Source organism: Ornithorhynchus anatinus, chromosome X1 (genome assembly GCF_004115215.2).
Source record: "Ornithorhynchus anatinus isolate Pmale09 chromosome X1, mOrnAna1.pri.v4, whole genome shotgun sequence".
NCBI lineage: Eukaryota > Metazoa > Chordata > Mammalia > Monotremata > Ornithorhynchidae > Ornithorhynchus > Ornithorhynchus anatinus.
This window is the reverse complement of record NC_041749.1, coordinates 86,047,297-86,071,579: the sequence shown is the minus strand read 5'-3', so window position 1 is coordinate 86,071,579 and position 24,283 is coordinate 86,047,297. Positions and strand designations below refer to the sequence as shown.

Sequence of the window (24,283 nt, the reverse complement as noted above, 5' to 3'; positions counted from 1 at the left end):
TTTATTTGACCGTTCTGTCGGCCCTTCTTGAAAGAACACCACCACCCGCGCTTGTTATCTCTGACTGACACACTTTGAAGGGTATGTAAATGAAGCTCACTTTTAGCCAGCTTCAAAAGGAGCTCAGCAAATGTAGAAGTGAGGAGGCCAGCGGTCTGTTTCTAAATGTTCCCCAAAATTCATCTCAGCAGGTAAAGTGGACCAGAAACCTCAACTTTCACCATTTGGTATTTTCCTTAGTCGTTTACAGTTCCGTGCTCCTGGCATGGGAACCCCGACAGTATAATTGGCTCTCGAGCAAATGGAGTAGTCAACAATGCCTCTTCCCCTTTTAGCTGGCAGCCAACGTGCTTTTGCTCCTCTCCTATAGCTGCCAATATCACGGGGGAAATAAGCAGTTACGATAGTTTCGTCTCGATTTCGGAAAGGGGTTGTGGTTGAACGGAATTTGCCGTCGTGGAGCTCTTTGAAACCCTCTCTATCTTAGGCGTAGGTCTCCAGGAGCGATTAGACCTCTTCTGGGTGAGACAACTACCCAGCAACTGGTCTGAAAGTCACAGGTGATACGATAGTCTGCATCAAGATATGTTCGTGAGAGTATCTGGTCAGAGGAACTTAGGAATTGGAGTGAGCCAATGATCTACACTTTCCGTTATTGGTCATCAGCAAGACTGAACCACTTTCAGCTAGCCTCAAGGACCGAGTTGAGATGGTGAAATCTTTTCTCTCCCCCCTTCTCCAAATCCCTTCTCCTGCCCCCAGGTCCAAATCCGCTCAGTTCCCCTCTAATAATAATAATTGTGGTGTTTGCTAAGTGCTTACTATGTGCCAGGCACTGTACTAAGTGCTGGGGTGGATACAAGCAAATCAGTCCCTGTCCCACCTGGGGTTCACAGTCTCAATTCCCATTTTACAGATTAGGTAGCCGAGGGCCAGAGAAATGAATTGACTTGCCTAAGGTCACACAGCAGACAGGTGGAGGAGCCGGGATTAGAACCCACTGCCTTCTGGCTCCCAAGCCTGGGCTATGTCCACTAGGCCATGCTGTCTTCCGTGGGGGTTAGGTTCCTGACGGACCCTCTGTCAAGGAAAACTGGCGCCGCGTGCATCCACCCAACCGCCTCGTGTTCTAGCCGGATAGACGAGTGGGAGCAGCTACAACATCCCCTCAGTCTTCAGCGGTGTGCTAGCCAAACTGTAGTGAAAACACGTGTTTTGGAAAAACTGAGCGCATTCTTCTTTTTCCATGCGTTGTTGCTCATTCCATTTTCATGAAAATTGCCGTGGAGCGAGGTATGGGTATATAGAAATGACCAAATAATGTCATTTTGGGCAAGGACTGCTATTTTTGGTGCGCCCCAGACAGCCATTGTAATCAGAAATCTAAAAGTCAGTGGCCTTGGATGTTGAGGCGTCCTTTGGGTAATAGAATATTGTCGAAGCGGCGAAAACAACTGTCACTCAAGGTTCTGCTGATTTTCCATGGCCGTGGCAAGATATCACTGTCGTGCGTAGTAGGGATTCAGAAAGACCTTAAACAAGAATTTCCATCTTACAGCCAAGATTAGGATTATGAGTCTGGTCTTGCATTTCGTTCTCCAGAACCTCGGAAGCATTTTACAAATGTTGCAGGTATCGCTCAACGCCATTCAATTTCTCTAGCCATTTCTAGAGGGGTCGGAGACGGCAGGTAGTTAAGACAACTGACTGGCACCATAAGAGGGTTCCCTTTTAAGCCTTTTAACCCCCGCGAAAAACAAGCCTTTGTCTTTCGTGTCCGCCGCGTAGAGCGAGCAGTGTTTTCCCGGGTACGTGTGGCTCGGCAGAACGAAAGTCTGAGACGAGCTGACTCCGGCTCCAAGGTGTCCTAGGTCCCACTGGAGCTGAACGTCTGGTAGCTAAAGTCGGCCTGCAATTAAACTTAGTGCTCGAGTCGGGAGCCTGCTCAGTGGGTGTAGCCTAGTGACCTACCAAAAAGTATTTATTGCATCGCCGAGCCTCTCATTTGCGCCGTGAGAAATTTGCCTTGTAGTGAAGCAAGAGCTTGCTTTCTGGAAGGGCCCCGCTGCCACGTGGTAGATTTCAATATCAGAGCATTGTCAATTGTTTCTTACAGAAGAAGTTGGATTCCATGGGTACCAAGCGAAGGAGAGCTACATCTCCTTCCAGCAGCATCAGCGGGGATTTTGATGACGGCCACCACTCTGCCCACACGCCAGGCCCAAGCAGGAAAAGGAGGCGGCTTTCCAATCTCCCAACTGTGGATCCTGTGAGTGATTTGCCTTGACCGATTCTGCAAATCAGGAACTTCCCTGGAATTCTCTCTCGAACAATCAATCAATCAGTGGTACTTAGGAGCGCTTACTATGTGCAGACCGCTGTTCTAAGAGCTTGGGAGTCAGCTGTATTTATTGAGCACTTCCTGTGTGCAGAGCACTGTACTAAGTGCTTGGGAGAGTACAATACAGCAGTATGACACATTCCCTGCCCACAACGAGCTTAGAGTATAGAAGGGGAGACGGTCGTTAATATAAATAAATTACAGCTATTTATATGAGTGCTGTGGGGCTGGGAGCGGGGAGAGTTCAATACAACAGAATTAGCAGACACATTCCCTGCCCAGAACAAGTTTAGGGTCCAGAAGGGTCAAGTCTCTTGGACTCTTATTTACAACTATGAGACGTGGCCCCTATTTACAACTATGAGATGTCTAGAGCGAAGTCACCTATGTGCTAATGTCCAGTGGAAAGGCAGGGTCTTGTATCAATCCCAGCGTTTTACGCAGCGCTCAATAATTGCCGTTGTCAGTCAGTCAATCTGGAGCATTGACTGGGTGGAGAGCACTGTCCTAAACACTTGGGAGAGTCTCAGAGACCGGATCCCCGTGCTCGAGCTCACCAATGAAGCCCCGAGCCACTGTCGGTCCCCTAGCGTCAAGGTAATACATCACGCTTCGATAGGTCTAAGGGAGGAGAAGGAGGACAGACGAAATGCCGCAGAACCACAAGTGATGTAGCTTAGCCCTGGCAGCGGGGCACGGTGACAGTGAGCACGAGGCAGTTTTGACAGACGTGTTGATGTGGATGGGATCGTCAGTCATGCGTTAGCCCAGTGCTTAGTACAGTGCCTGGCACATAGTAAACACTTAAGTTCCATAATTATTATTATTATTGTTAACCACACTCTGCCATGTTGATTATAAAAAAAAAAATCACCACCTGGAATAATCTTCCTTGAATCCTAAGAACATTTGACTAGAGATGGTTAAGATGCAAGATCTATCTCCCCCATCAGGTTTGGTGTCCCTCAAATAGAATCATGCTGGGGCTTTCTTTTAGGAGAAAGCGGCTGTTTTTGCATTTTTTGGTGATTTTATATATTATAAGCAAAGGCTTTTAATTTAAGAAATGTGCATCTCCCTCTTTCTCGATAGGGTTGTATGCTGTGAAATTGTAGGTTAAAGTGATCTAGGCTTCAGGGAACGTAGTAGAGCCATACACAGGCTCAGTTTGCCTGATCACAGCCTGGGGCGATGGGCCCGGAGGGTGAGGATGATATTTTTTTTTTTGATTCAATTCCATCCATGAGGCCCAAAGCAGTCCTCCTGAGCTGTAGCTCAACAGACTGTCCAAGGCTTTTCCAAGCCAACTGGAATCCCAGAGGAGCTAAACCTCGAAGCATGGCTAAATTTCTGTGATTTCAAACCAACTTAGTACTGTATAATATTTTAATATACCCTTGTCACCCCGACCATGCAGATAGGTCCTAGGTGTTAGACCGTGAGTGCTATGTGGGACCGGGACAGTAGCCAACCTGATTATTTTTTATCTTCTCCAGTCCTTGGCAGCGTAGTAAGGGCTTCACAAATAAGATTATTATTATTATCATTGGGAAGATGAAGGGAAGCTCTCGGTAAATCATCTTCGTCATCATCGGTGGTATTTATTGAGCACCAACTCCTGTGGGCAGGGAACGGGTCTACCAACTGCACACAGTAAGTGCCCGGTAAATACGGTCGATTGCAGAGCACAGTACTAAGCACTTAAGGGAGTACGGCACAACAGAGTCGGTAGACAGATTCCCCCATCGCAGTGAGCTTGACGGATAGCTTATTGCATAAACCCGATTATACTTTTAACAGTGGTTGCTGTGAAAGTTTTATGTGATGATAATATCGGCGTATTTTAAGCTTGGATTTCCAAGGTTCCCAAAGTCTTCCAAATCTTTTTGTACATCTCCCTGCTAGACCTGAAGGTCATTCTGCTTTCTTCCCCCCCCCCCCCCCCCCACGACATCTTCCCCTCTCGTGGCCATTTTTCAACCGAAGCGAGGTGGTTACAACTCTGGAGATTTGTCAAAAGCTTTTGTGTTGAATGTAAGAGTGACCTTCTTTGCAGGACTCACCGTCTATTTAATCGTATTTCTTCCCCTTCCCCGCCGCCCCAACTCCCTCCTTCTGTTCTACCCACCTCCCCGCCCCACAGCACTTGTGTATATATGTACATATTCTTTTTTTATTAATGATTCTCTGATTCTATTTATATTGATGCTATTGATGCCTGTCTACTTGTTTTGTTTTGTCTCCCCCCTTCTAGACTGTGAGCCCGTTGTTGGGTAGGGACCGTCTCTATTTGTTGCTGAATTGTACTTTCCAAGCGCTTGGTACAGTGGTCTGCGCACAGTAAGCGCTCAAATACGATTGAATGGATTTAATTGGCACAATTTCTTGGTTTTATTTTCTTCTTAGATTGCCGTATGCCATGAACTCTACAATACAATCAGAGACTACAAGGATGACCAAGGCAGGCTTCTGTGTGAGCTCTTCATCAGAGCACCGAAACGGAGGTAAAGGAATAGCACTCAGTGACAAGAGGAGAACGGCGTGGTAGAACAAATATATTCAGAGAGGTGGATTCGAACTCTAAAAATGCTCAATAATTCACCTTTGTGAGTCCCTTGATTTAACGGAAGCTGTCCCAAATGGTATTTTGGGATGGATGTTATGTCATCTTTTATATGTAATGGGAGGATGAATCTGGGGGTAAAGACTCTTGTGTCATTTGAAACATTATTTTTAGAAGCATGTTTTCCCTGTAGCCTTTGGATTGATTCCATTTTGTAAACCTAACAGAAATCAACCGGACTACTATGAAGTGGTGTCCCAGCCTATTGATTTGATGAAAATCCAACAAAAATTAAAAATGGAAGAGTATGATGATGTTAACCTACTGACCGCAGACTTTCAACTGCTCTTTAATAACGCAAAGGCGTATTATAAGGTGAGGAAGCATCAACTTTCAGCAGCTGAAATTCAAGTATACTTGCAGTAGCTTAAATGTATTTTTTCTGAGGGGGAGGATGACTTAATCTCATATGTTTCCAAGTGCCTTCTGGTGTCTCACTGCTCTGATTTTTCTTTAAAGTGATTTGAAGAGCAGCATAGTGGATTCTGAGTGACGTGAGGATCACCAGATATGTGGTTAATCTGGACTGCACTTTTTTTTCTCGCGCACTCTCTCCCCCTCCCCCATAGTTAGTTTAAAAACTCCTTTAGAAAGAGGTGCCACATCAGTTCTTTAACAGGTACCCCCCCAAAGCATAGTACAGTTCTGTGCACCCCAAAGATGCTCAAGAAGCAGCGTGGCCTAGTGGCAAGAGAGTCGGGCTTGGGAGTCAGAGGTCGTGGGTTCTAATCCCGGCTCTGCCACTTGTCAGCTGTGTGACTGGGCAAGTCACTTAACTTCCCTGTGCCTCAGTTACCTCATAATAATAATAATGTTGGTATTTAAGTGCTTACTATCTGCCAAGCACTATTCTAAGCGCTGGGGTAGATCCAAGGTAATGAGGTTGTCCCACGTGGGGCTCACAGTCTCCATCCCCATTTTACAGGTGAGGGAACTGAGGCACAGAGAAGTGAAGTGACTTGCCCATCTGTAGGATGGGGATTAAGACTGAGCCCCACGTGGGACAAACTGATTACCACGTGTCTACTCCAGCGCGTAGAACGGTGCTCGGCACGTAGTAAGCGCTTAACAAATACCATAATTATTATTTAAATACCCATCGCCTGAAAGACCAAACAGTTTGCTTTTCAAGTGAAATTGGGAGTAGAATAGTGGGGGCCTCCCTCAGCTGCTTTTCTGTTTCCATTGTATCCCGGAAAGAATGGAACGAGAGCTGTGGCAGATGGGGAATAAAGTACAGGTTTGGCCAGAAGCTGCATCCAGTATTTGCCGTCCACGTTATCATTGTCAGTATTCAGTGAGCATTCCCTGGGTTCACAGGATTGTGTTGGGTAGTTGGGAACATAAAATTGAGGTGGAAGCCATTGTTCCTGCCTTTGAGTTTTCAGTCTGATCAGTTCTAAAATTTAATCCATCCCGCCAACAGCTTGGGTCCGTCGTGACTGGTGGTGCTTCGAGAGCCTAGCAGCGGCTAAGGTTCTGGGGCTGGCCCAGCGTCGACCGAGCAACATGGGTCCACTCGGGCCCCAAAGCCACCAGCTGCTGTTGTTTCGTTCAAGCCCACTTTAGCCCAGTGTGACTTTCCAGATGGATGGGAGGAACTTCAGTAGGTGCCATGTCTCAAACACACACTGCTGGGTTTTTTTTAGTTCTAGTGGAGGTAACCGGACTTCCGCGTACAGGTGAACGGCAAGCTCCGTTTTCCGAGGGCGGCAGTCGTCCGTCTGGTCTGAGGCTTGTGAAAAGTTCTGTCTGTGCGAGCGTCAGCACAGTGTTCTATGTCAAGTTTTAGGGGTTAACGAAAGCAAAAAAGAGCATTAAACGTGGAGGGTCAACTTGAAAACTCTGGGGGTAATAATAATAATTATGGTATTCGTTAAGCGCTGACTATGCCAATCACTGTTCTAAGCGCTGGAGTCGATATAGGATAATTGGGTTGGACATGGTCCCCGTCCCACATAGGGCTCGCATTCTTAATCCCCATTTACAGATGAGGGAACTGAGGCCCAGGGAAGTGAAGTGACCTGCCTGAGGTCACACAGCAGACAAGTGGTGGAGCTGGGACTAGAACCCATGACCTTCTGACTCCCAGACCCGTGCTGTATCCATTGGATGGAAAGTGGGAAGGGCCAGTGAGAGAATGGATTATTTAGGGGGGCAGGATTGGAAGAAGTAGAGAATGTCTTTCCACCTTAGTTGAAAGCAGAGGAGAAAAGTATATCTTCTTGCTGTTATTTGGAAGAATGACTACTGTGATGAGGGGAATTAGTTTATCCTAAATAAAGTCAATATTAAGTGCCTAGAGTATGCAGAACACTGAATTAAGCGTTTGGGAGAGTACAATAGAATTATTAGACTTCGTCCTTGCCCTCAAGGGGCTTAAAATTTACTGAGGGAGATGGATACTAAACTATAGGTAGGGGGAGTATGAAGACCTATATGAATGCTAACTTTTTTTTAATGTTTTCATTAAGCGCTTATTATGTGCCAGGCACTCTCCTAAACACTGGGGTCGATAGAAGATGACCACGTAGGACACGGTCCCTGTCCCCCATGGGATTCACAGTCTAAATTGGAGGGGGGGAGGATTGAATCCTCATTTTAGAGATGAGGTAATTGAGGTACCGAGAAGCTAAGTGACCTGCCCAGGGTCTCACACAGCAGACAAGTGCAGAGCTGGATTAGAACCCAGGTCCTCTGATTCCCGGGCCCGGGCTCTTTCCACTAGGGCACACCACTTCCCGGGGTAGGGTGTCTGAGTGCCCGAGCGAATAGCGGGTGAGGATTGCAGTGCACCGATAGGTGGAAGTGCTGAAGTGACAGTTGAGGGGATATAGGGTGAGGAGATGAGAAATTAATTGGGGAAGAGTTGTGATTTCAGAAAGCCTTTGAAGATGGGGAGAGCCGTGGTCTGCCGGATGTGAAACGGGATGGAGATCTAGCTAGGAGGGGGGCCGTGAACAAGAGTTTGGTGGTGGGAGAGGCGAGACTGAGGCACAACTTGTAGATTGGCGTGAGTGGCATGAGGTGTACAAGTTGGGCCTTAGCAGGAGGAGACGGGGATAAACAGGAGGGAGAGAGCTGATTATGTGCCTTAAAGCCCTCAGGGCAGGGGGTTCCTCCTGCTAGAACAGAATGGGCAGCCATTTGAGGTTTTGAGGAGAGGGTTGACATGTACTTCAGAAAAACGATCTGGGCAACGGATTGGAGTATGGACTGGAAGAGAGGAAAGAAAAGAAAGGAAAGAAAAGAGGTCAACAAGCTGATGCAGTAACCAGGACCTGACAAGTGCCTGGACCAGTGCATGACCTATCTTTGGCTGAGGCATTACAGTTCCCCAGGAAGAAGCTGGCCAAAAATCAAAATTTGCAGGGGGGACATTTTCTAGAATTAACTTCTAAGGTTGGCATTATCCTCAACTCATCTCTCATTCAACCCACATATTAAATATCACCAAATCCTGCCAGCTGTACCTTCACAACATTGCTAAAATCCACCCTTTCCTCTCCATCTAAACCGGTACCGTGCTGATCCAAGCACTTATCGCATCCCGCTTCGAGAACTGCGTCAGCTTCCTCGCGGACCTCCCTGCCTCCTGTCTCTCCTCACTCGGATCCATTCCTCATTCTGCCGCCTGCATCAGTTTTCTAAAAAATAAGCAGAAAGGTTCAGTCCGTGTTTCCCCATTCCTCAGGAACATCTGGTGGTCGCTCATCCAGCTCAGCATCCAACAGAAACTCATTACTACTGGCCGCATTAGGCTCACCGAAAAGTTGTCCTGTCGATTCTACCTTCATGACATCTCTAGAATCTGCCCCTTCCTCTTCATCCAAACTGCTGCCCCGCCGGTCCAGGCACTCATATCCCACCTCAAGTACTGCGTCTGCCTCCGGTCCCTCCCCTCTCCAATCCATTCTTCACTCTGGTGCTTGGATCGTTTTTCCAAAAAAAAAAAAAGTGCATTTCACAGCTCCCCGTTCCTCCAAACCTCCACTGGTTGCCCAGTCCTTCTAAACTGGAAGCACGGAATGGGCAGGGAACATGTCTGCCAACTCTGTTGCACTGTACTCTTCCAAGAGCTTAGTACAATGCTCTGCACACAATAAAGACTCTCTAAATACCATCGATCGATCCATTTCTGCTTCAGACGGAAACTCCTTGCCGTCGGCTTTAAGGCGCTAGATAAGCTCTCCCCCTCGTACCTTACTTTGCTGATTTCCTGCTCCAGTTCAAGCTCCACACTACGCTTCTCCCACGCCAAACTACTCGCCGTTCCTCGATCTCTTTCTCGCCACCGACCCCTTGCCCACATCCTCCCTCTGGCTTGGAACTCCCTCTCTCTTCATGTCCCACAGACCGCACTTTCCCCATCTCCATGGGATTGTAAGCTCTTTGAGGGGAGGGATCGTGTCTACCAACCTGACTGTATCGTATTCTCCCAAGCGCTTAGAACAGTGCTCTGCGTACAGCATGCGCTCAGTAAATACCACTGTGTTAGGTCACCGCAGATACCCAGCTTACCATCGAGGTTTACTGGAGAACTGGGTTTGCGGGAGCCAGGCAATTTTTAGGGACACTTTTTCAGGTCACCTTCCCTATTTGGGGTGAGGAGGGTTGCTCTAACATCCAGGGGGCTGCCAAGGGGTGCTCTTGCCCCCTCACCAATAAGCAGCGTGGCCTAGTGGATAGAGCATGGCCTTGGGAGTCAGAAGGATCTGAGTTCTAATCCCTGCTCCACCCCTTGTCTGCTGTGTGACCTTGGACAAGCCACTTCTCTGTGCCTCAATTCCCTCATCTCTAAAATGGAGATTAAGACTGTGAGCCCTATGTGGGACAGAGATTGGGTCCAACCTGATTATCTTGTATCTACCCCAGTTCTTTGAACAGTGCTTGGCACGTAATAAGCGCTTAACAAGTACCAAGACTATTATTATTATCTTGGCCCGCCTGTTGTGGAGGAATATTACGAGTGCAGGTCTGAGGCATCCCACCGTCAGGAGGAGTTGAGCTTGAAGTGGTTTTCATCGGTGTTGATGGATTTTACACTTAGCCAGCCTCATTCTCTCTGGCCTAGTCCCCCAGAAGCTAACAGCGTGCCTTGCAAGATGCTTGGTTAGGGCATAGGTGCAGACTTGGGCTGGAGAACGGTGTATCCCCGGCTGCAGACTAATCCAGTTGGGGCACCGTTGTTGAGCGAGGCCCTCAGGTCTGCCGTCCAAATCACTGGGATCTTCTAAGGTTGGAGGCTAAATTTAAATAAGACCGTGGAATGAAGACTAATCACTGGGATCTTCTAAGGTCGGAGACCAAATTGAAATAGGACTGCGGAGTGAAAGAAGTCACGGCATGGTTTTCGGACAAAAATGATCCCGATAGCCCGATCGATCGGCTCGTTAGTTTCCCAGATGAGGGTTCTTCAGGCAAGGCTAGATTAAAGCTCTGTTGGTCCCGGGGCAGTAGAAGCCTGATGAGGACCCCCAGGCCAGAGCTCATCCATTCATTCATTCAGTCGTATTTACTGAGCATTTACTGTGTGCAGAGCACTGTATTAGGCGCTTGGGAGAATACAATATAACAATAAACAGACACGTTCCCTGCCCACAACAAGCTTACAGTCCAGAGAGGAGCTTACATCTTCTGTGGAGCTTTTGGGCACTCTTACCTTGGTCCATGCCCTCCCCTCCCTGCCATCGTGGGACTCTTTTAGGTGAGGAACAACAAAATTATAGGTGTTTGTGTTGCTTGCAGGACTGGGGGGATATCAGTGGTTGGTGTTCTATTGGGAAGACTGGGAGAGAATTGATCTTTATGGTGCACGTGTCTTCCCGAGATTAAATATAGGGTACAAAACAGTGAGTAGCAAAGGTGTAAAGCGTTCTGACAGTGGTGGACATAACAAAATAAGAATTAGGATCAAAAAATGTCAACCATAATGGTGTCTTTGATCTATCACCTAATCTGTTATTCCTTTGGAATCAGTGGGTATTACAGGGCAACTTTCCCCTAACACGGGGTTCTTCAGAAACCTAACTATGGGCATTAGAGCAAAAATGACTTTGTACCTATAATAAAATAATTTGAATTAGATTTTTTTTTATGTGTACGTATGTAAGTGTTCATTCAGTCGTATTTATTAACATTCCAAGTGTTATCTATCAATCAGTGGTATTTATTGAGTACCTACTATGTGCAGAGCACTGTACTGAGCGCTTGGGAGAACACACTACAATGGGCACGCTCCCCGCCCATAATGGGCTTAGAGTCTATCCCAGTCTGTTCGGCAAAAGGGCACCCTGGGCTAACAGAATCAAGATGCCATTACCCGTAGCTAATGCTAAATAGACCTGTCATTAACTAATGCTAAATTTAAAGTAAGGTTTCATCTGCCTGCTGAAGATGGGGATCAAATACCTTTTCTTCTTCTTACTTAAACTGTGAGCCCCATGTGGGACAGGACATGTCTGAACTGATGATCTTGAATCTACCGCAGTGCTTATGTGGCATATTGTAAGCATTTGACAACTGCTGCTAAAGAAAGGTTACTGAAAATACTCTTGAGGTTGAGGAGAAAGAGAAAGGAGGTTTCAAACCAAGGTAATTTTTCCACAGGCTGCATGACCAGTACTTTATTTTGAAGTGAGCGCGCGCCTGGCATTAGGCCGTATTTTCAATATCACTCTCACGGAAATACTTGAAGTAAGGAGTTATAATGAGAGAGTCCCGTATTGTACTTTCCTAAACCCTTAGTATAGCGCTCTGCGCAGAGTTGGCGAGCGACTGACTGATCGTTTGATAATGGGAATTTCAGTGTCGATTGAATCTCAAGCAAGAAGGATCTTTTGGTCATTTAACCTGGCCCGGTTGTTTACACAGCATAAACCAGTACGGTTTAATTTTTGCATTTCAGAATGTTCCTCTTTACAAAGGATTTCAACCAAAGCAGAGGTTACAAAATGGAAATAAAAACTGGCCAAGAGTAATCGTTCCTTTTTATTTGCATGTGCACAGCCGGATTCTCCTGAATATAAAGCTGCCTGTAAACTCTGGGATTTATATCTCCGGACAAGGAATGAATTTGTTCAGAAAGGAGATGCAGATGAGGATGATGAGGATGATGACGGGCATGACAATCATGGAACAATTTCTGAAGTAGTAAGTACATAGCCTGGGTAGGAATGGATTGCAAGCAGTTCTGGGAGGCAGGTACCCTCCGAAGTTGTTTGCCACCTTCCGTCACGAGCAGTTGACGTTGACGTGCAGCCTTACAAGATGTATTCAGTAGATGAGGGGCTGTATACTTGGAAATATTTTTTTAACCTCCTAAAGATGCTTTTGTCTCACTTACCTGACCTAGTGAGACTCTAACAGATGGGTTCATTGGAATGTGTGGGAATAAACTGCAAACATTTTCTTTCCTCTACCAGTGACAGCTTAAGCATTAATGAGTTTCAGGCACAAAATGAGGAAACTTATGTTTCATCAGCCTATCTATTCTTCAACTTTGAAACGTGAGTGTGCAGTCACCTTTATTGAAACTGAGTGTTCGAAGCTGGAGTTGTGATTACTCAGTCTGGCTTTGGATCAAATAAGATCTCAATTTTTTTATGTTTTTATTTATTTATTTTTAAATAAATAAGAGGCCCTAGGTGTTTCGCAGACCAGCTAAGGATGCCAAGAAAGGTGCCAAGTACCAGTAAGAAGATACTGTAGCTGATCTCAGTCAATGAATCAGTGTTATCGAGCACTTACTGAGTGCAGAGCACTGTACTAACTGCACGTTGTTGTGGTCTTATGCTGTCGAGTCATGTCCGACCCATAGTGACTCCATAGACACTTCTCTCCCAGAACGCCCCACTTTCATCTTCATTCGTTCTGGTAATGTATCCATAGAGTTTACTTGGTAAAAAAAATAGGGAAGTGGTTTACCATCGCCTCCTTCCGTGCGGTAGATGAGTCTCTGCCCTCGACTCTCTCCCATGCCGCTGCTGCCCAGCCCAGGTGAGTTTTGACTTGTAGAAGATTGCCTTCCACTCACTAGCCACTGCCCATGCTAGGAATGGCACGGGGATGCCTCTGCCCAACTCTCCCTCCTGGAGTCATGATTGGTAGAGTACTGGTAACTCTGCAGGTGCGACCCCGAGAGGGGACTAAATGCGAAGGAGAGTACAGTGCAAGGGAACTGTATTTCAACAGGAAGTAACACAGGTACAACAGGTTAAGATAGCTGAGTATACAAGTGGAAATTCATAAATACGCAACTGCTGGGAAGAGGGATAGAATGCATGAGTGCTGTGGTTGGGCGCTGAATCATTCAGGGAAGTCTTCCTGGGGGAAGTGGAATTTCTGTGGAAGGACTTGGAGAATGGGGAGGAACTGTGGTCTGATGGATTTGGCGGGGTGAGAGTTTCCATCCATGCTGGGGAACAGCGTGATCACGGGGTTAGGGGTGGGAGAGTTGAGAGCGAAGAACAGTTAGGTGCCTTTGAAGAATAAAGAGTATGAGCTGGGGAATAATGAGTGAAGAGAGTAAATGTGAAAATGGGGAGAACTGGCGGAGAGCCTGGAAGCCAGTGTTTGTGCTCGATGCAGAAGGAGATGGGGAGCCATTGGAGGTTTTACTGTAGAGAGGAGCGATGTGAGCTAAGTGACATTTGAAGAAGATGATAGTGGTATTTTAAAGCATTTACTATGCTCCAAGCACTGTACTCAGCACTGGATCCAGGCAGTATTGTGGCACACGAGCTGTCGGGGGGAGAGGCCGGAAGCAGGGAAAGCCAGTGAGGAGGCTGATTGAGTTGTTTTACCGTGATAAAGCTTGGACCCATCAGAGTGGTAGCTGTCTGGGTGGGGAAGAAGGGGGCAGATCTGGGGAAAAGGTGGGAAGAAAAAACTAGCAGGATTTAACCGTTGACCGACATAGGTGGATTCTCAGTGACACCAGAAACTTCCTGTGAGCAAGGGGTGTTGGAGTAGAATAAAAAGCTCTCCTTTTATTTCTGTGTCCTCTCTCCCCCCTGAGTGTTTTTTCTTTCTTCCCCTTTTTCTTTCTTCCCCTCTTCCACTCTCGCTTTTGTTTTAGCAGAGGGGTCGTTGCTGGGGTGGGTCCTAAGAGCTTCAGAGAGAGGACTGTACAGATGAGAATGGGGCCCGCTCGCCCCTAGTACACACACCATTAGCGGGCAGAATCTGCAGATTTAACAAAGTACGGGTTTAGTTCTTGCACAAAGATCTGTAGGATGCCTATTCTGGTGGCAGTTGCCTCTGCAATTACATTTATATCGATTCACTTTTATTCCCTGAAATATGTATTCTCACGTGTATATATATATATATCTATATGTATACTCACTCCGTCTAGACTGTAAACTCGTTATGGGCAGAGAATGTGTCTGTCATATTGTACTCTTCCGAGCACTTAGTACAGTGCTCTGCACACAGTAAGGGCTCAGTAAATACAATGGACTGACATGGATAATTATGTTTCCAGTAAAATAACTTCAGTCCCTTCAGTGAAACTTAGTTTGATTACTATCCCTATCCTATTCCTGACGACCTTCATAGATTGCATTTTTTATAATGTGAGAATTAGTATGGCTCACGCAAAGCATCATGTGAACGTGTTTTTTTCTAGAACTTTTTTTTTTGGACCGTATGAATGCATTTCCTTCATTTCACAGTTTAGCATTTGCCAGAGTTGTATTCCAAGCTAAGTTGCATATTCCGTCTTTTTATCTCCTCTTTGTGAAACACGCGCACATTTCAGTTGCTGAGACGTAGAATTTAGTTTGACTTCTTTTTATTAATAAAGCCATTGTAACTTTCATTTGCTTTGCCAGCCTTCTCCAAGTTATTTGAAGGAGATCCTCGAGCAGCTTCTCGAAGCCATAGCGATAGCCACAAACCCATCGGGACGTCTCATAAGTGAGCTTTTTCAGAAACTTCCTTCTAAAGTGGTGAGTAGTGGAACTAAAGCCAAATTGCTTTTCTGGATGCCGGATGAGAGTTGATATAAAAGTCAAAAGAAGCCGTAGCCTTTTGCCTTCGTAGAGGAAGATAGATGAGCCTCTCTCTTTGTCCTTGGAGACAAAATGAAAGGGAGAAATTTGTTCATCCACATTAGTTTATGCAATCACCAAGGGCAAAGAGAGATAAGTAATGACAAGATCTTGCCCAATTCGTAAATACCTTCCTTGGAATGTTAGACTTTTTTAAGTCAACATGGTATTATTGAATCGCTGTTCCAAGGCCCTGAACTTTACCTAACCCATGCTTATGGAGCAGAGCGCAGACTTTGGAGGCCCTACTCCGCGATAGCAAGCAGGGCTGTAAAAGTGATGATGGCGTGGATAGTCTTATGTGATTCTGAGTTAGAAAATGTATTTATTTTTCTAAAGAGATATCATTTCGGTTTTCTACACCGTCACCATCGGTTCATGTTTGGGGAGCCACACCGGGGCCTTCCCATCGGACATGGTGACCCAAAGAAAAAGATGAACAGAGAGATGCCCATGCTATGAGGTGCATTTTCAGATGGAGGAATGGGGGTGGAGGAAGTCAACCAAAAACAATTTTGGGTATTTTCATGCTTGTTTTTTTTCCGGATATCATTTACTACAGTGCCCTTAAGGGGTTGGATTGGGGCGTGAGGAGACGGAAAGCATAGGGAAGAGCCAGTTTGGGGCTCCGGGGAAAGGCGAAAGGAGACCATTCATTCGATCGTATTAATTGAGCGCTTACTGCGTGCAAAGCACTGTACTAAGCGCTTACACCGTCAGAAGCCGTAGCCTTCCCCCAGTTCAGCGACTGGGCTGATGGAGAATGTTTATGGTCTTTATGCCTGTTCTCATCTGTTTGGCTCCTCCCCTCCATGTTCTTTTATCCTCAAATTTTTCTCATCTATTCTCCTCTGTCCTGTTTTTCTCCCTAGCCTTGCTCCATCTCTATTCCTTTTCCTATCCCCTAGAAATTGCTGTTGGGAAGCTGCTGTATTCCTCCTAGGTTCCCTGTCCAAGCTCAGACCTCCCTCTGACTGTCGGGGTGGGGGACGAACAAGAGAAAAAGACATTCTCTTCTTTTCTCTCAACTCCCTGCTCTCTAACAGACTGCCCCTTTACGTACGGAAAACCGATTCCGAATGTGTGTTTCATTGAGTTGTCCTCTCGTCAACGTCCCACGAACCGAGTTCTTGTGCTCAATTTTATGGGTTATGTTTTCCAGCAATATCCCGACTATTATGCAATAATCAAGGAGCCCATAGATCTCAAGACAATTGCCCTTAGGATACAGGTATGATCGCGGTTTTGTGTCGTATATAGTGTTTTTCCTTTGTGTATATTTATGAGCAGGTGTTCCTGAAGGTTGTTAATAGTAGCATATTGTAAATAAATTTGGGCTCCGTTACCGTTTACAGCTTTTGAGGAGGCAGGATAGCATCTGCTTTTCTTTTAAAGAAAGCATAGGGAGAGTCTCCTTGGCAGAACAAATTCAGCCTTTAGGCAGACAGAAAATAAGAAAACATAAGGATTTTTTGGTTTTAGAAGGTTCATATCCATTAGCACTATACATTCATGATTGGTATTGAGCAACTCGAAGCAATTACTGAAAGGAATTAGCAGTTACTGAGGACGGTAGAAACTTTGAGAGCAGAGCAAAATTACCGGCTTGCCTACTTACTGTGGGTTCTTACCCTGACATTTAGAAGAATGCAGCCTCCTTCGCCTTAATTTTCCTCAATAGATGAATAATATTTTGGGATGGGTTTTGTAATGACCCCTGTAGGCGTCAGAGTGCATCTTGTAGAAGGAGATTTGATTGCCTCAAGCTTCCCCTAATGTTTGCATAGCTGAAAGTTAACATGCTATTCTATAGCTAGGCCGAGTTTGAGACCAAACTCTGCAAGATGCTGCTTGTGGTCTGAAACCTGTATCCCCTGTTGTCTTGCTTCAGTATAGCAAATTTTCCATTCATTCATTCAATTGTATTTAATAAGCGCCCACCCTGTGCAGAGCACTGTACTGAGTGCTTGGGAAAAGTACAGTACAGCAATTAAGAGTGATGATCCCTGCCCACAGTGAGCTAGCTCACAGTCGGGGGGCGCAGGGGGAGGGGGAGACAGATATCAATATAAATAAATACAATTACAGATATATATACATAAGATTAAGGCTACCTGCCCTACGCCCCTGTTCCAGTCTCCTGGCGTCTTCCCCTACCTTTGTATTATTATTATTATTATTGCTACTACTACTAATAATAATAATGACATTTGTTAAGCACTTACTCTGAGCCAAGCCCGGCTCTAAGCTCTGGGGAGGCAACAAGATCATCAGGTAGTACACATTCCCTGCCCCACATGGGGCTCACAGTCTAAGGGGGAGGTAGAACAGGTGTTTTGAGCCCGGGGGGGGGAACCGAGGCCGGGGGAGTGACTCGTCCAAGGTCCCACAGCATGCAAGTGACGGCGGCGAGATCAGAACCCAGGTCCCCTGACGCCCAGGCCCGGGCTATCTCCGCAGAGCCATTTCCGGGGGCTCTCCCTAGCCGGCTTCGGGCGGACCCTTCCCCACTTCACCGTGTAGTTCTCCACCCATTCCGAGCCTGGAATCCGGGCCTCCTTAGGTGGCTCGGCCTCCTCCTCCTCCAGCCTGAACCCCGACCCGGCCGCCGTCGCCGTGTCCCATTCGACCGGCGGAGGAAGGAGGGGAGCCCGGGAACAGTCAGTGGGTGTAACTGGAGTTGGCCCCGCTGCCATGTTTGTTTTCATCCCGTTCTCCTCAGCCCACCCCCTCGTTGGTTGGTTTACAATGGTGATGAGAAATGAAAAATTAATTTCACGTGTTAGACTATAAAAATGTCCTGTCCTTCAGGTTCTCAAGGTACTTGGTTACAACTATTTGCTCATTCTGATCCTAGGGGATTTCAACCTTCATGTTGTTGACCCCTCTGACTTTTCAGCCATCTGCTGTCTCCTTTCACTTCTCAAGTCTGCTGGCCTCCTGCTTCAGCTCACTTCAGCCACACAGCAGTGTGGACACACGCTAGATCTAATCATTTCAAAGCAGTGTGGCCTAGTGGAAAGAGCACGTGCCTGGGAGTCAGAGGATCTGGGTTCTAATCCTGGATACTCCGTGTCTTCTGTGTGATCTTAGGCAAGTCACTTCACTTCTCTGTAAAATGGGGATTAAGACTGGGAGCCCCATGTGGGACATGGACTGTGTCCAACCTGATTAGCTTGTCTCTCCGCCAGTGCCTAGTACAGTGCCTGGCACAAAGTAAGCGCTTAACAAATACCATAAAAAAAGAAAAACTCTTCATCACCTCTAACCTCACCGGCTCCAACCTACCACTGTCTCCCCACAAGCTTCTAACCTGGTACCTCATCACAACCTCCAAGCTGTGGACCCGCTTCCTTGATCTGAGGCTATCTCACGCCTTCTGGGCCCACTCTCTCCTCCCTTGACTTCCACCACTCGTGTACCTGGGCATCTGTATGCAGCTGGAGGAAATCCAGGCCCAACCTCTGTCACTTCGAGTTCCCCTGTTCCTACTATAAATCATTTTTGTCTTCGACTCGATAGCGTTTTTCTTCCTCCCTCATTGAATTCCATGTCCGGAGCCCCATCAACTTTTCCGAACTGTTAACTCCCTCTGACATCCCCAGTGCCTCCCTCCTTGACCCCTGATAAACCTGCCAGCTGTTCTGTTGGCAAAACTGATCCCATCCAGACAGAACTGGCTGAAGTTTCTTCATTGCCTCCTCAGTAATCGACCGCATCCTCCTCGTCTTCCTTCTTCCCTGCCGTCTTTCAAGAGGAAGTCTCCAGCCTACTCTCTAAATCTCTCCCCTCTGCTGCCTGTGCCACTGACCCTCTCAACCTCCTCAAAGCACTTGCCCCCGCCCTTCTCCCCTTCATCAACCTGTCACTTTTGGTAGGCTCCATCCTTCAGACATGTCCGAGTCTCCCCCGTCTTCTGTCGATCCTTCCCCCAGATATCACCCGTCTCCCAGATCCTATTCCTGTTCTGACTCCTGGAACAGGTCATTTCCACCCACTTCCTTCACTTGCTCCCCTCCAACTCTCTTTGTGCCTTTAATCAGACTTTCATCCCCTTCCAGGCTGCACTCTATAAGGTCATTAATGACTTCTTTATAGCCAAGTCCAATGGCCCCTACACTGTCCTAATCCTCCTTGACCTCTCAGCTGCCTTTGACGCCACGGACCACTCCCTCCTTGAAACGCTTCCGGGCCTCGGTTTTGCTGGTATGGTTCTAATCTGGTTTTCCTCCTTCCTCTCTGACCCTTCCACAGTTTCGTTCACTGGCTCCTCTTCTCCCTCTCGTCCCTGAAGTGTTAGTGTCTCACAAAACTCTGTCACCCCCTCTCTCGGAAAGCTCATGCTTGTGGGGATTCAGCGTCCTCCTCTGTGCAGACGACACCCAACTCGAACTCTCTAGCCCTGACCTCCTGTAACCTGTAATTCCGCATCTGCTCTTACTTCCAGGACGACTCCATTTCTAGGTCCGCTGACGCTTCAAACTTAATATGTCCAAAACCGAACTACTCACTTGTCCCTCCTCAGTCTTCTCCTTCTCCCAACTTTCCTCAGTCAATTACAAGACCGTCCTCCGTTTCCCAGAAGCCTGCAACCTTGGTTTTATCCTGGGCTCCTCACTCAGTTCTCAGATTCAGTCTACTGCCTGACCAGACAGTCCTTTCTGCAAAACATCTCCCAGGTCTGCCCCATCCCCTGCCCTGAAAAGCTACCACTTTGGTACAAGCTCTGGTGAAAATACAACTACATGCTTGTTTCAAGCTGTCCAGCTCTCTCCTTTCTCCAACCTGTATTCCACACTGCAAGGATCACCTTCCTGAATTTTGGTCAGCATATATTGCTCCGCTCTTCAGAAACTTCTCACAGTTGGCTTCGAGACTCTGCACCAGCTCACCCCACCATAATAATAATAATAATGTTGGTATTTGTTAAGCGCTTACTATGTGCCGAGCACTGTTCTAAGCACTGGGGTAGTCACAGGGGAATCAGGATGTCCCACGTGGGGCTCACAGTCTTAATCCCCATTTTACAGATGAGGTAACTGAGGCACAGAGAAGTTAAGTGACTTGCCCACAGTCACACAGCTGACAAGTGGCAGAGCTAGGATTTGAACTCATGACCTCTGACTCCAAAGCCCGTGCTCTTTCCACTGAGCCACGCTGCTTCTCTACTATATCTGCTCTCGTCACCTACGGCTCCCAACGCGCTCTCTTCATTCCTCCCTGGTTAAAGTTTTTCTCTGTACCTTGCCCTCGTCTTCTTGCTTCCACTACTCCCCCAACCTCGAGCCTCCTGCCCCCCCAGCCGGCAGATCCAACAAACACAGCCCTCCCCATTCTCTAAAACCCTCCTTAAAGCCCTCCTCCTCCTGTGTGTCTTCCCCGGTTAATTCCTGGCATCCCAGATAACGTAGACCCGTCAGCCAGCTCTAGCACTTATGTACTTAGGCTCATCCTCAGCACAAGTGTGTAGTATGTGAGTTTATTCAGCTGTACATTTGATGACTCCGTCAATACTCTTAGGTCTGTCTCTTCCCCCAGCCCCCGTTTAGAATGTGATGCCCCGTCTGGGCATGGAATGTGTCACTGGCTTATTGTATACTTCCTGAGTCCTTTGAACAGTGTGTTGCACCTGGTAGGTGATTGATAAACAGCACTATTACTGCTCATTAGTTTTCACTAAAAGTAGCCTTCTCTAATTTGTTCTTTTATTATAGAACGGTAATTATAAAAGTATTCACGCAATGGCCAAGGATATAGATCTGCTAGCAAAAAATGCCAAAACCTATAATGAGCCTGGATCGCAAGTATTCAAGGTTAGTTTTTGCTCTTTAGTTTATCTAATTGTGAACTCTTGGACTCGTCAGTATTTTATATTGTTTAAAAGGAAGTCTAGACTCCCTCTCTGTAATACTTTTTTTTTTTTTTACAAATTTGTGGTCCCACAGTGAAATGCTTCCCAATGACTCCCTGAATTAATGGTATATCACTAGGAAGTGTCAAAGGAACAGTTTCTCAACAGTTCCAGAGGAAACTCAAGGAAGCCTTTGGTAAATCCAACCAGCAGTTCAAGTTCCAGACTTCCGTGATGCTTACTGAAAGTCAGATGACATCGACCCAAACAAATTTATATATTTTTTTAGAAATTTCCAACTGAATCCGTGTCGAGCTCTGGGAATTGTGTTATTGCTGTAGTCCATGAAGCTGACACTTTCGTTTTAAAAACAACACTTTTAATGTAAAACATGATGGATGTTAAGCACAAGGAAGTATATTTTAATTATCAAAGGAATTTATATATTTGTTGTTGATTGGCATTTTGAATTTCAGAGTGTCATCCTGCTCAAGCAGATACGCAAGTCAGAAGGTTCTGTTTGAGGTGCACAGCCCTTAGCTTTTTGTAAGCCTGTTTGTCCAAATGAATGTGAAATCCTTTCTGCTGTCGTCCACCTCTTCTCTATTCTTGAGACTTCTCTTGGATTGCTTTGTGCTAGGCATTTTTTTATTTAATATGAAGAAACAGAACCTCAAAGTGGCTCCTGCCCTAAAGGCACTTTCCTACATGGGCAAGGTGAACAAATGTAGATCATTCTATTCTGTACTTTGTCCTCCCAGCTCCACCTTTCTGTCTTGTAAAAGAGGCAGGAGCGAGTCTAGGGAGCAGAAGCAGAGAAGCAGCGTGTCCTAGTGGCAAGAGCATGGGCCAGGGCGTCGAGAGACCTGGGTTCTAATCCCGGCTCTGCCACGTCTCTGCTGTGTGACCTTGGGCAAGTCACTTGACTTCTCTGGACCTCAGTTTCCTCCTCTGTAAAGTGGGGATTCAGGCTGTGAGCCCCATGTGGGACAGGGACTGTGTCCAACCTCAGTAACTCGTATCTACCCCAGCGCTTACTACAGAGCTAGGCACATAGTAAGCGCTTAACAAATACCATCGTTATTAATGTCAAGCCTCATTCCTGTTTAATGAGGGACACATTTTGACAGAGTTAGGGGAAGATTTCAGGAGGATTTGGAAGGAGAGGAGGGGGAAGTATCTTGGCCTAGTGGTAAGACGCAGGACTGTGAATTAGGAGACCTGGGTAAGTCCCAGCTCCTCCACTGGCCTACTCTGTGACCTTGGACGAGTCACTTAACTCCTCTGGGCTACAGTTTCTTCTGTCTGTAATTGGGGACGTGATAGATTGTGAGCCCCTTGAGGGACAGGGACATTAACCTTGTGTCAACCCCCAATGCGTAGCACCTAGTAAGTGTTTAACAAATGCCATAGTTGATATTATTATTAATACGGATGGAGTGGGAAAAACCGTTCCAAGCCTAGGGAGGCAGGCAGTTCAGAGTTGAGAGTGGGAGGATCTTGTTGCTCTTAAGTTTTGTTGAATTCACCTTTTATGTCAAGAAATTTTTGTATTCACAGGATGCAAATTCAATTAAAAAAATATTCCATTTGAAAAAGGCCGAAATTGAACACGTAGAAATGACCAAGTCCAATCTTCGGATCAGGTCAGTAAGAGATTGGTATATTTCGTGGATTCCGAATCATTATTGGGATTTCACTCTTCTCGCTATGATAGAACGATAGACCCATCCTCGACTAAAGCGGTTTCTTTTCCCGGCAGCGTGGAAGCAACTCTATGAGCTTGAAGCGAGTGGGCGATAGGGGATTTGTGGCTTTTCAGTCAGAGTAGTAGATACAGTCATTTCTGCTATAGCGCATAGTTTTCCTACACAAATTGGAGCCAATGAGGTGGACGTACTAGGGAACTGTCTTCCCGCGACCTCAATCTGATGTAGATGTGACACGAGCTACACATCGGCACCGGTAGATTGGGCGTAGGAAGAAGAGGTTGCGGCTTTGCGCTTCCCAGCCCGTTAGGCCTCAGCCTTGCTGGAACTGTCCCAGTAATTTGTGTGTCTGCAACATTGCAGCATTTAATGCCGTAAAATGACCCGTGGCACAGTTGTGAAGCATTATGTGGGCATAACGGTAATAAAGGAACCTGTATCAAAATATAATGTAATCTCCTTGCCCCCGAGTCGGTTCATTCCCCTTGAATCAAGGGTTACGCTAATATCATCTCCCCCGCCACCTCCCGCAGAACACGAGGTTCCTCGTGTACACAAGTTCTGGGTTCTAGCAGAGATGACTGTAGTTGGTCGAGCCCGACGCACAGAAATGTTTGCTAGCATCATCCTCACCGGTACTGATTGGGCACCTATGGAGTGCAGAACAGTACCCTAGGTATATAGAAGAAGAACCGAAAAATTATAAGGTGCCACCCCTGCCCCAGGGGAGTTTACGGTCTAATAGAAAAAGACGAGTTGGCATCAGTCGCCAAAAATGTGAGAGGTCAGAAGGAGAATAGCTGTGATAAACGTAAGAGGGTAAATAAAACGATAGCAGATGAATCCATACATAAGACTGATGGGATGGATCAGGGATTGTCTCACGGGAGTCTTATCGTTTCACCCATTTCCGTTATTCTCTGACCTGTCACGGCACTTGGCTCCGTCCCAGACCGGAGCGTATCGTGGCGAAGAATCGTGTCCCCAAATAACTGACTCGGGTCCATTTACAATTCTGTTGTGCACAGCTCGGCCCTCCTGATTAATTTGGGTTTATGTTGACTCCTTGTTCATTATTTTGATGTGGGTTCGTGATGCTCTCTGCGAAGTTCTCAGCCCTCTGTAATGTCTGATCTCTGGACAGGACTCCCTCCAATTTGGCAGCAGCTAAGCTTACAGGTCCTCTGCAGGGTAAGGGCAGTGTTGGTGAAGAGAGAAACCCAGCTAGCAAATACTACCGGTAAGAGGTCGATCAATTGATATTATTTATTGAGCCACTACCGTGTGCAGAGCACTGTTCTAAACACTTGGGAGAATACAATAGAGTGAAAAGGCACAATCGATGCCTTCAAGGGATTTACAATCTCGTTGGGGGAGACGGCCTCAGAATGACATGCAGATTGAAGGAAGATCTGCAAAGATGTATATGTCGATGAGTAAGTGCTTTAAGAGCAGAGTGTAAGTTTTATATGCTCAGAAGTGCTGTGGGTGGTTGTGTATGCATAAATTGGGAAGTGGCATAAAAATGTTGAGGCGGACAAGGCCTGGGGAGAATAAAAAATGATGAGGAACTAATAAGATCTCACTGATTTTTTTTTTCCAATTAATAGTTGGTGTAATAGTTTGCCTACATTGGGTGTATCACATTCTTGCAATATCCTTCGTTAAGGAAAAGTCACACTGTAATATTCACCTGTAACGAAA

The 24,283-nt window shown here is 46.5% G+C and overlaps 1 protein-coding gene across 7 annotated transcripts in view; it reads left to right on the top strand.

Annotated features, from left to right (window-relative positions):
* The window catches only part of PBRM1 (polybromo 1), a 98,906-nt gene that overhangs the window by 3,521 nt on the left and 71,102 nt on the right, over nt 1–24,283 (top strand). For 4 of the 7 annotated variants that reach the window (XM_029051170.2, XM_029051168.2, XM_029051172.2 and 1 more), the window contains exons 2-10: nt 2,117–2,269; nt 4,748–4,845; nt 5,132–5,279; nt 11,973–12,116; nt 14,801–14,917; nt 16,182–16,250; nt 20,734–20,832; nt 22,431–22,516; nt 23,724–23,819. In XM_029051170.2, the coding sequence (XP_028907003.1) occupies nt 2,132–2,269; nt 4,748–4,845; nt 5,132–5,279; nt 11,973–12,116; nt 14,801–14,917; nt 16,182–16,250; nt 20,734–20,832; nt 22,431–22,516; nt 23,724–23,819 (995 nt within the window). In that variant the 5' untranslated portion in view covers nt 2,117–2,131. The remainder of the gene's footprint in view (nt 1–2,116; nt 2,270–4,747; nt 4,846–5,131; nt 5,280–11,972; nt 12,117–14,800; nt 14,918–16,181; nt 16,251–20,733; nt 20,833–22,430; nt 22,517–23,723; nt 23,820–24,283) is intronic. The other 3 variants (XM_029051173.2, XM_029051169.2, XM_029051174.2) reach the window with 1 other exon arrangement.